Source organism: Canis aureus, chromosome 5 (genome assembly GCF_053574225.1).
Source record: "Canis aureus isolate CA01 chromosome 5, VMU_Caureus_v.1.0, whole genome shotgun sequence".
Classification (NCBI taxonomy): domain Eukaryota; kingdom Metazoa; phylum Chordata; class Mammalia; order Carnivora; family Canidae; genus Canis; species Canis aureus.
The window spans coordinates 20433331-20445854 of record NC_135615.1 but is presented as its reverse complement, the minus strand read 5'-3'; the positions used below and the strand labels follow the sequence as shown (position 1 = coordinate 20445854).

Genomic DNA, 12524 nt, shown 5'->3' with positions numbered 1-12524 from the left:
AGCCACTATGGAAAACAGTATGAAGATTCCTCAACAAATTAAAAATAAAATTATCATATGATCCAGCAATTTCACTTCTGGGTATTTATGGAATAAAAATGAAAACACTGATTTGAAAAGATATATGCACCTCATGTTCATTGCAGTATTTACAATAGCCAAGATATGGAAACAACCTATGCACACACACAAACACATACACACACAGAGGAATACTATGCAGTCATAACGGAAAGAATGAAATGTTGCCATTTGCAATAATACAGATGGACAGAGAAAAAAGCAAATACTCTGTGATCTCACTTATATGTGGAATCTAAGAAACAAAGCAAGGAAAGACATACAAAAAAAAAATCACATTCACAGATATGACAACAAACTGGTGGTTGGGTGGAGTGGCAAAATGGGTTAAAGAGGTTGGAAGGCACAAATTTCCAGCTATAAAATAAATAAGTCCTGAGTAATGCACAGCCTGGGACTATAGTTAATAATACTCTATTGTGTATTTGAAAAGTTACAATAAATCCTCATTACAAGAAACAAATTTTTTAGAACTATGTATATGATGATAGATGTTCACTAGACTTTTTGTGGTGATCATCTCTCAATGTATGTACATATCAAATCATCATGGTGCACACCTAAAACTGTAACAATATTATATGTCAATTATGTCTCACTTAAAAGATAAAGAGGGATGCTGGGCTGGCTGAGGTGGTGAAGCATGTGACTCTTGAACTCGGGATCATGAGTTTGAGACCCACATTGGATGTACAGATTACTTAGAAATAAAATCTTAAAAAAAAAAAAAAGAAAGAAAGAAAGAAAGAAAGAAAGAAAGAAAGAAAGAAAGAAAGAAAGAAAGAAAGAAAGAAAGCTGGCATCCATTAGCAATCATCTCCCCGTTGCCCCTCCCTGTCCTTCAACTACTAATCTAGTTTCTGTATCTATGTATTTGCCTATTTTGGACATTCCATATCAATGGAACCATATGTTGTCTTTTGTTTCTGGCTTCTTTCACTAAGCATTTTTCAAGATTCATTCATTCATCATAACATGATGTACCAACACTACCTCCTCTTTAAACACTATTCGATGGCATGGATAGATCGTATTTTATTTATCCAGTTATCTACCAATAGACATTGGATTGTTTCTACTTTTTGATTATGAATAATGCTGTTATAAACATTATGTATATATTTTTTTGTGGACATGTGTTTTCAGCTCTCTTGGATATATTCCTGGGGGTGAAAATGCTGATTCATAATGTAATTCCACACCTAACATTTGAGGAACTCCTGAACTGTTCTTCAAAGTAGCTGCACCATTTTATATTCCCACCAGCAATGGATAAGGGATCTGATTTCTCAAAAATCTTTGTCAATACTGTTACTGTCATTTTTGTGAAACAGTATCTTATTTGATTACATTTTCCTAATAATTAATGATGAAGATATCTATTCATGTGCTTACTGGCCATTTGTCTATTTTCTTTGGAAAACATCTATTCAAATCCTTTGCCCATTTTTAGTTGAATTATTTTTCTTTTTATTATTGAGTTGTGAGAGTTCTTTATATATTCTGGATACAAGTCCCTCAAGCTGTATTTTTTTTATATTCTGTTTCCACAAATACACTTTCTCATATTGCACTTCCATTTGCTATATTCTTTTTCAAACAAAATTTGGCCTACAGATACAAAATTTGCTAGAACAAAGCCTTGCAAATAGCAACATAAAAGACTGTCCATGAAGTATACACTATAATGTTAGTTACAATTTTCATATTTAGTATCCTCTGGCATAGCAATTAAATAAAGGAAAAGCAATTTATACAACAAAATGAAGGAAATAATTAAAAAGTATTAATAAAAGCAAATGGTATGTTTTGTGAGGACCAGAAGGAAGAGTTGGTTATGATAAAGTTGCTTCATCAACACTTGACATTATACTTACTGTAATAAAATAAGTGATTACATAATAAAATTATATTTGCAATTGAGCAAGACCATAAAATTGCTATTATAAAGATAATATGTCTTAGGCAAGTAAATTAGTCATCTAAAAAATTGTTTCATTCAAATTAGCCAGAGATACAAATATATCACAGACTTTTAGAATATTCCAGGGATGACCTTTTGTACTATTAAGATTACATCAAAGAGTAAGAAAGGTTTGAAAGCATAAAGTCAGATTTGTAAAAATTATATACGTGTGAGTGCTTGTGTATTTTATATAAAGATATAACTTTTTAAATTAAAAGGTGACTTTTAAAAACTTGGGTACATTGAAAATAATAACAATCTTCAAAAACAAAGAAACATAGCATTAACAAGGTCAAGATAACAGCTTTCATTCCGTAAGTATAGGTTAGTGGCCTCTTCCAAAGCTCGCTATCTCACAAATGCACGCCACTAGCCACAAAAAGAACCAGCACAAAATGTATGAAAGGATCGATACAAATCCATCATTGACAGTGCACAAGCAGCTCAAACAATGCCCATTTCAGATTCAGAGTCAATAATTTTGGAAGCACACATGAAGGACAGTTCTGTCACAGTGCTGCTCAGGGGTGACATTAGTCAAGCCTGATTATACAAATATATCACATACTTTAAAAGAAACTTAAGCAATTAAAAAGGCTTTCTTGTATGTATTATACATATATTTTCAGAAAGCTGTGAAAAATCCTAATTTACCCACGTACAATTTTTAAATGATCAGAAAAAAATATTTATGAAGGCTAAAAAAGCAAAATTAATGTCCAATATTTTAAAAATAAAAGCTGACATTTAAATTTTATATTGTATGTCAGATGGTGGGCAAACACTTTCCATATTATAATTCACTTAATGGTCACAATGACCCTGTGAAATTGATGCTGGGATTACCCCCATTCTACAGAGGGGTAAACAAAAGCAGAGGGTTAAGGTGCTGTTAGGATTCAAACTTCCTCAGTGTGACTCTGGGGTCCATGCTACGTGTCTGTATTTCTGCACTGACTCTACTGTTTAAAGAAGCATGCACTCAAAACGTAGGAATTAGTTATTAGATAGTAAATCTCTTCTCTCTGTAGTTCTATGGAAAATACCTTTGATTGCTCATCCTAAAAAAGAAAAAAAAAAGTAAACAAAAAGGCAGACTGGGAACTAAATTCCTGAGTCTAATTTTTAGCTCTTTATTTGTTTTATGATGTTCTCACTCATTTTGTGACATAGACTAAGACAAGGAAAGTTTGTGTTTTTTTTAAATAACACTCCCCAGGATATTTGCGACTGAATGAGATCACCAAGAAAAAGGCAGAGAGTTACAAAATAAACCTGGTTGCTGTGACTACACTCAGAGAACCAATTACCAAGAGGACAGTCAAATTATATAGTCATTTTATTCGTAAGGTACAGAAGGGTGTGTTCCAAAACCTCATCTGTAAGTCCATTATTTAGAATTTAAAACATGATCTATTTAACTCATTATCTGCTTCAAAAAGAGTACTGTATTAATATCACAATACTGGATTTAGAAGACTTTGGCTTTTCTGCAATCAATCCCCCAGTGTTATCAAACACATGTGTCCTCTTTATGTAGACCTGGAAGCATATTAGGGAGGTCTTTCCCCTCACACTCCCAGTCACCAGGAGCCAGGTACTGGCAACACACTCCCGACAGCCAAAGAAGCTGGTGGCATCACTACCACGGAGAGCACAGGCACCAGGAAGGAGGGGTCAGGGATGGGGCAGGGCGCTTTACAAGGCAAGGGCAACATGTCCAATCTCTTAACACCAACAATTCCTAGATTGCCTGGACCACAAAGGAGGTTAGGACTTAGTCCTTCGCACTCTGCAACTGCATCTTCATTTTTGTTCTTGAGATTCCCTGCTTCAGACACCATAATCTCTTGTCCATTCTGGCATCTGTGCTCCTGAATCACCCTTTCTTTCCGCTAGGAAAACACTTTCCCAGACCACCTCTCCACCTTCTCTTTTCTCCACTTACAGGGAGGACAAAAGGTGGGTAACTGATCAGTATGTGTCTTTGAAGAGGGTAAATACAAATACACTCTCCACCAAAAAAATAAATTAATTCCTCAACCACTTTTTGATTTCCTCATAAAGAGGGCATTTCTAGGCATTCTTTCACAAGATCTAGTGTAGGGTTATTACAACAGGACTTCTAGAATCAAGAAAATAAAGCTGGAGAAAGACATGCTATTAACTACCATCGGTGGGGAGAGGGGAAGAACTGTGGATTTGGTCCTTCTTCCCTGAAAACCACGTAAGACCATTAGTGGAATAAAAGGAGAGGGCGTGGAGGCTGAAGGAAATGGACTCAGTCAGGTTAGGAACAAAAGCAGGAAGAAGAGGGAAGGAAAATGTCAAAAATGGTCTGACTAGGACAGGAAGATTCCTTACATCCATCTCTCTGGGCAAGGATGTATTCATAAAATACACCTGTTGAGTCTCTTTTGAACTCTGGGACCTTTAATACACAAAAGCTGGGGTCTGTGTGTATCCCACATACCGAACTCTGAAGGAAATCCAAGGAGATTTGCTATTTCTTTAGGAGTGAAATATCGAAGTTTAAGCATTAACAATTTTGTTATCTTTTCCTCTTGAGACAAATTGGTAAGGGATTTGTAGATATCCTCAATCTGTAAGAAAACAGTCAAGATAATTGATAAAGTAGAGTGCCAGTAGATTTGTTAAGATAAGATCATCTCTTGTGAGACACTTTAAAAAGGATGAACATACAGTGTGCTGTAATAGCCAGTAGCAAAATGCACAGGGCAAAACGTCTCTTCCAATGGATTCTGTAATTGGCCCATCATGGGCAATATAAACTTCAAAACTGAAATGTCTGAAAACAAAAAACTTGATGTTGAACAAGTTAGGAAACTTCTTGTTTACTTGTCATTTCTGATTCCTCAAAAATTAAATCATAAGAAATAAACAATGGCAACACGACATAAAGAAATACAGTAAGAGATAAAAAAGAAACCTGATCAACCAATGAAATCAACTTCATAATGCTAACAGATATATCATTAAAATATTTACTATTTATGATCAATTTCATCAAATTATTTTCTTAAAATGATAAAATACATCTGGTAACTATAAATTCTTAAATCCATTCATTTGCCTCTAATAGCATTTTTACCATGGGTAAATTTTACTAATGGTAAGAGTTTAATTCAGCATAATAGAAAATAATGTGATTTGACTTCAAAATGATACAAAAGTATAAAATATTTTTATAGCATATCAAGCTTGTTGTCAACTATGATGCCCTGAAGAGTTTACAAATGGAGTATTAATAAAGAGTCTTGCTAAGCTGTAGCTTTCTTTCCCTAAAAGGTAGTTTTATAGTGTGTGATCCAAAGGAATATTAAGATATTTGTGCATCATTTTAGAGAACATTAGATATTGTATGCTGCATTTCAATTTACTCCTTATGGAACAAAAAGAATAGCAAAGATAAGAATAAGAAAAGAGAAAGTAAAATGTGAAATATTCTTTGTATATAAATTCATCTAGCAACAAGAAATAAAAAAAATAATGTGTATATTCATTCCCAATTTAACATATACAATTATTTTAATATTCTCAAATTCTAAGTATTAAATAGGTTTATTTAAAATAATTTTCAAATATTTTAGTTCTAAAACAATATACAATACCTGCACATCCTCTGTAGTCTGTAACACAGATCCTGTCCCTTCTACGTAGCTTCCATAACTGTAAGATTAACACGTGTATTATGCAGCATCTAATGTATTTGTTAATGTGAAATTTCTTAAATATTTCTGAAATGCATTAACCAATCTACATAGTTACATCCTTCTGAAATAGTCTGAAACACACAAATAAGTGAAAAATCACTGGGCGAAAGACATAAGATCATTCTATTTAAACCTGGCATAGTCTTTTGAGTTGTGTAAAAACCACTTGGAATCATACATTATTATTATTTCTTTGTATTGTCAGTATCTTAATGCTCATCACTAGAAAGCATGCATTTGTATGCTTTATATCCAAATTTATATCCAAATTGTATGATTTATATCCAAATGCTCTTCAATATTCGCATCCCTGACACATTAAACCAAACATTATATAGGTGAAAATAAATTGCTACTATTTCTTAACTCCTGTACCATCACCTCTGTTTTCTCATATGTGTGTATGGTGTATGTGTATATGTACAGATATAGATATATAGATATATAGATATCATCTACACTAAAATAGGCTTTTATAGAAAGGCTTCCCTTATACCATCTTTATAATTACAAAAGAATTTCAAGGTTGTGTTTTATTACCAAACTGATAAGTCTTGCCTTATCAGACTTGAAACAGACAACAGCTGAGTAAAGTCTTTTAAGGCAATGGAAAGCAATAAATCAGTTGCCCTGGAAGTACAAGGGCAGAACATGATAAAATCAGAGTAAATCTGGTATGGTTGAGGTGGGACATAGTACGCATGAAAGCTAACTAGTGGGTGAAAATAAAGACTGAAGATTCAAATCAAACAGTTACTCATCAAGTGAGGTTGAGTGGCATTAACAAAGAAGAGATCGAGATCTTTTACAAAATTTTCTGGAAAGGCCTGATTTTCCCCTTCTTTGTAGGTTTAAAAAAATCGATAAAAAAACATATTAACTTTCAAAAAATAACCCAAAGGTAACCAATAAAAGTCATTATGATATACTATGAGAACGATAAAGTTCTTTATGTACTTATATATAGTAACATTCAGTTGATATTATATAATGAAAAAAGTACATAATAACAGATACAGTATATTACCACTTACCTAAAAAAGGGGGTGAAACATATATATATATATATTTTTTTTTGAAACATATATATTTAAATAAACCCTCACACATAATACCTTTGGAAGATTAGAGAGTAAATTGAAATGTCTGGTTGTATGTAAGCAGGAAAACTGGATGAGCAAGAGAGAGACAGAAAAAGGAGTCTCACAATCTGTACCTTTGATTTTTGAACCATAAAACCACATTATTTATTTTTAAAAATTGAGTAAAATTTAAATTTGCTTTAACATGCGCCAGATGATTTAATTTTATTTCTTCATATTAAAACTTAATTTCTTCTTATATATTGATGAGAGTGGACATAAATTTTTGAGGTCTGAAGTGCCATAAAAAGAAAGGTGCTAAAAAGTAGCAAATTCAGTATCTACACAAACCATGTTTCCACCATGGGTAATTAAGCTCTTATGAAGGTCACCAAACAAACGGCATTGTGTTTTAGGAGCACTTTTGTGGGATGTGCACATAATGTTCTGCCAGAAGGAATTTTCACTCGTGCATTCTATTGGAACACGAAAGCAAGCAATTAAGGGGGAAAAAAAATCATTCTAGCAGAAACATTTTGTAAAATGCTTCTTGTTTTGAGAAGTTCTAAAAGAAATAATAGCCATAAAAACCTGGCTATCTTAAATATACCATTTTAAGAGTCTTTTTAAACCTACCCTTTGGTAAAGCATGTGGACCTTCGGCAAGTGGGCTTAACAATGTCTAGCAAAAGAGCGTATCGCAGCAATGACTTTGGTGGTAAAAAATACTGATTCATGTCAACATCATCTTCAAGAAAATCTTTTAACATTTGCACAGAGAGATCATTGTCTTGGTGATGTTTCCGGTCAAGTTCTTGTATAGTTTCGAGCTTAAAAAGAATGGTCTCTTTTCCAGAACACTGTCTGCCCTTATCAAAGCAAATATTTGGTTCAATTTTCTTTCTTTCAATTTTATTTTCTGCATCTATTGTATTTTTTTCTGGATTTTCAGATTCAGTTTTGGGGAACTCCATCAGCACCTGGCATTAAGGGAAAATACACAGTCCGTTAAAAGCTTTACTAAAAATAAGAGACAAATTAATAACGTTTAATTTATGTTATACAAAAAAATATCTTTAGCCTTTAGAGAGTTGTCATTAAAAACACAGAAATTGTGATTTACTTGTATTTATACAAGTTATTATAAATTTTCATCATATAGCTATAGTGTCATCAGGCTACAACTGATTTATTTCATGGAATTACTGCTTATCATATTTATAAATAAAAACAACATTCAACAAAGCAATAGGAAGTATGTTGAATTTAGTATCATATTTTAAAAAGAGGTTTAGAAAGTCACAGTAGTTTTGGGATGAATAAATCATGGGATTAAAAGGCACAGCATTAAAAAAAGAAAAAAAAGAAAGAAACATTAACATTTCCAGAAAATGTGTATTGGATCAAAGTTTGCCATATCCCTTCATTAAAAAAAAGAAAAACTGGAACATATGCATGGTCTAAAGGAAAACTAGTAATTAAAAAAGGGAAAGCTTTTTCCCCTAAAAGGTTATTTGTACTCATGAGTCCCATAGGAAAACCCTGTTCCTCCAAAACATGTAACCATGCATAATGAATGTCCTAGTTTGTAAAAGAAAAATAGTTCCAGGGATTCTTAATGCTGATGTCTTTGTTCATACAGTTTATATATTGTTTTTGGAATTGACGACCATGGAAAGGGAGATGTATTGGTATGATATGGTAGGGGACCCAAATGACACTACTGATCCCCTGTTAGGAGGACATAACTTGCGAGTTCTTACCTGTGATTGGTTTGTTTTTTTTTTTTTTTTAAGATTTTATTTATTTATTTATTCATGAGAGACACACAGAGAGAGAGAGAGATAGGGAGGGAGGGAGGGAGAGAGAGAGAGAGAGAGAGAGAGAGAGAGAGGCAGAGACACAGGCAGAGGGAGAAGCAGGCTCCATGCAGGGAGCCCAACGTGGGACTCAATCCCGGGTGTCCAGGATCACACCCTGGGCTGCAGAAGGCGCTAAACCGCTGTGCCATGCCACTGGGGCTGCCCTTACCTGTGATTGTTAAGGAGAACTTCACTGAACCATCGAAATTCTGTTTTCCACAGCAATTTTGACGGAAACATGCACAGCTGCTTGCATTATTAGAGATCCTATCCATAGCAATTGAGCATTTTATTCTAGCTTGCACTAATCACTATGTTTTAATCAACTAAGGCTAAATAGCACTGACTTCAAAGAAAATGCAACCAATGTGTTAAAATACTGTTAAGCCATTGTTAAGATAGTATAATTGAATTTTAACACAAATAATCAATGGCTTCTATCGGAGGGAAAATGACGCAGTCAATGGTCAAAAGGGAAGTAATAGGGGAAAAAGAGGATACAGCTTTGACGATAGTTTTTTTTTTTTAACTTTTAACATATATTTTTTATAACAATGAAAGAAAAGTTTTATTTTTTGTCTTGTTTAAAACAATAAAAACAGCATCAGGAGAGGAAAAAGCCCTAGAAAACAGACCTAGGTTGTGGTCTATATTACAGATTCAGTAAGACATATATAAGCTTCCACAAAGTAGTTCTTGAAATAAATTAACAGACTGAGATATACTTATAATAGATTAATAATAATAATAAAAATATTAACAATAACAACAATACCTGACCAGGGGCTTGAAAAGGTAATGGTTCTGACTGAAGCTTTGCAATAAGGAAATACCGTAGCCTTGAATTTGGAATGCCAAACTGGAGAAAACAGCAGTTGGTTATGACAGGGAATTAGAGAGATCTGTATCAACTGTCACACCTGACAAAAAAAAACTCATATAGGTTTGCGTTTAGTTTCTGCTAGAAAGAATTCTGTTATTAATATGTAGAGGACTAATTTTTGTACTAAATTCTTAACCTTTTAAATTGTGCTTTGTATCTTTATTCGAATGAACAGAGATTGAATCTGATGAGTCTTTGAGTCATTTTCATTTTATATTTCCCAGATAAGAAATTATATAGACATTCTCACATTCATTATTAATAATAACCATAAAAAATAAAATTCAAATATAGCTATTCTTGGCTATTTATTGCCTCAACTTATTAAAAAAGGAGGACACACTAAATTTTAAAAGTTAGAAGGCAATAAATATGAAATAAACTTAATGAGATCAGACATAATGCCAATTTTCATAGTACACGTACATCTAATTTTTGAAACGAGTTTTCTTTTAATTTCAAGGCAAATAATTATATAATAGGCTAAAGATAATAAAAAGCTAACAAACACAATAATAAAAGAAAAAATAGTTATACTTGTAATGTAAAAGATCAAATATCTTATCATAACTGCTTACTTTAATTTCATACTCATGAAATAGAAGCAAAGTTTGCATTTTATTTTATTTTAATTCCAGTACAGCTAACATACAGTATTATATTAGTTTCAGGTGTACAATATAGAGATTCAGCACTTCCATACAACATCTGGTGCTCATCACAAGTGCACTTCTTAATCCCCATCCCCTATTTAACCCATCCCTCACTGACCCTCACCCTACAGCCCTCCTTGCCCCCAACAATCCATTTGTTCTCTATAGTTAAGAGTCTGTTTCTTGGTTTGTCTCTTTTTTTTCCCCTTTGCTTATATGTTTTGATTCTTAAATTCCACATATGAGTGAAATCATACAATACTTATCTTTCTCTGACCTATTTTTCTTAGCATTATACCCTCTAGTTCCATCCATGTCATTGCAAATGGCAAGATTTCAGTGTTTGCATTTTTAATAGTTCTAAAAATCTAACCAGAAAACTATCATATGTTCATTTTGTTTTCTATTTTGGATTATTTTGAAGCATTACCAAACTACAGCACACCAGATTTGGAAAGCCAAATAGCACAGATTTTCAAAATACACTATCCTTTTTATATATATATATATATATATATATATATATATATATATATATATATAAAGGATATATACATATAAAGGATATATATATATATATCCTTTATTTTCTGTGTGAAAAGAAATTTATATTCTCTATAAGCTATAAGCTATATATTTTCCATAAAATACATATAAATAAATCTATATGCCTGTACCACATTCTTTAGAAAGACCTATGCCTGAGCTAATTTCAAGATTTAAGTATAATATTATTCAAAACAGATCTATTCTTTTTATTGAGTCAAATTCCCTTTAGGAAGATTTATGGGAAAGTTGATCATTGTGATACCTACAGAGGTTGGAGATAATAGAAATTCTTGGTACTGAAAACCGCAATTTTCTAACGTTTGTATTAATAGGTCTCTGAAAAGAAAAAAGAAAAAATGTTAACCCTATAATTGGAAATGGGGTTCTTATACAAAAATTATACATAAAACTTCATTTTATGTGAAAACTATATCTCCACCAAAGTTGTTTAGGAAGTGAATGATCCTAGGTCTTAATTATTAAGTCTAGTACTTGAGAAATTACATTTCTCAAAAAAAATATAAAAATGATTTCTATTATAAACAAAGCTGCCAGATAATTTATCCCAACTGGAGCTATATTCTATCCAGAGTTAGAATCACTAACTGATTGCTGATGATAAGTTGCTATTGGATTGGAACTCTGTCTGTAGCAAGTCAGATGGGGGAGCCCTGATAAGATAGCAGCAGGTTCAAGGACAGGGATATTTTCTGGCTGGGGTTACCATCTGAAAGGGATCTGACCCAAGGAACACTTCTCCAAACTGCAGGACAGAAAATGCCTATCAACACAAACATTTCTTACTGAGAACATTCCTACTTCTAAAGAAACAGGCAACAATATAAGCAACTAAAATTGAGAAATACCATTTTGTTTAAAATGAGTGCTCATTCTGCAAAAATTCAGACATATCAAAATGGGAGAATCAGGTGAACCTAAGTTTGTGAAACTTTGTATTATTAATTAGTCAAAATCAATATTAACGAATAAAATATATATATAAAATGTCAGACTGTATGGATTTAAGATCTTTATTGCACAACAGTTTCTACAATATACCAAGTTTAAAATGGACACAATGCAGATACTTTTTTACCTTGTAGAAGATACTTCAAAACCTTTGACATTTTCTAAAAGAACATATTTTGGTAGTTTCTGTAATCTAAAACAAAAACAAAAACAAATGGAATTCTAAACATGTCATTGCTAAGAAGTAAGAAGTAAAGAAAATCCTTGTGGGAACTATGAGATTAAGTAATTTTCTAAATCCTCCCTTTTTATAAAAGGATTTTATAGAGGATAGAGACAACTTACATTTTATTCATTTTCCCCATAAAAATGGCATAGCTAATGAAATTAACATTTAATGTTCATTTCCACTGAACTTTATCAGAAAACATGGGTTCAGGGCTGCCATTTACATAGAATGGCAGCTTCTAGGGTTAGCACAGTTTGCAGGCCTTGGGCAACAACATTCACTAACATTAGCATCATTTGCATTTATTTTGAGAGAGGCAATAGAATTTAGCTATTAGACTGTAATTCCCTGTCACTCACTGTAGGGGCAACCATGGAATTGGCAAACATTTGCAGTTATTCTATCAGGGCAGAAGAATATAAAAGGCATGCGCAGTATCTGAAGGCTGCTAATCTCTATAAAATGACAAATATCACATTCTTCCAAATCCAAAGGTTTAAATTTAAGGTATATATA

General features: G+C 32.6%; 1 protein-coding gene and 1 long non-coding RNA gene across 8 annotated transcripts in view; one reads left to right on the top strand and one right to left on the bottom strand.

Annotated features, from left to right (window-relative positions):
• Positions 1-12524, top strand: part of LOC144313789 (uncharacterized) — a 112735-nt gene that overhangs the window by 34366 nt on the left and 65845 nt on the right. The gene's annotated exons all lie outside the window — the stretch shown is intronic.
• The window catches only part of TRDMT1 (tRNA aspartic acid methyltransferase 1), a 74905-nt gene that overhangs the window by 1972 nt on the left and 60409 nt on the right, over positions 1-12524 (bottom strand). For 6 of the 7 annotated variants that reach the window (XM_077897057.1, XM_077897059.1, XM_077897058.1 and 3 more), the window contains 6 exons: positions 11907-11972; positions 11077-11146; positions 9501-9584; positions 7500-7843; positions 5680-5737; positions 4521-4650 (listed from right to left, as the gene is read on the bottom strand). In XM_077897057.1, coding sequence (XP_077753183.1) covers positions 4521-4650; positions 5680-5737; positions 7500-7843; positions 9501-9584; positions 11077-11146; positions 11907-11972 — 752 coding nt within the window. Of the gene's footprint in view, positions 1-4519; positions 4651-4750; positions 4857-5679; positions 5738-7499; positions 7844-9500; positions 9585-11076; positions 11147-11906; positions 11973-12524 lie in introns of those variants that run through there. The other variant, XR_013379406.1, reaches the window with a different exon arrangement.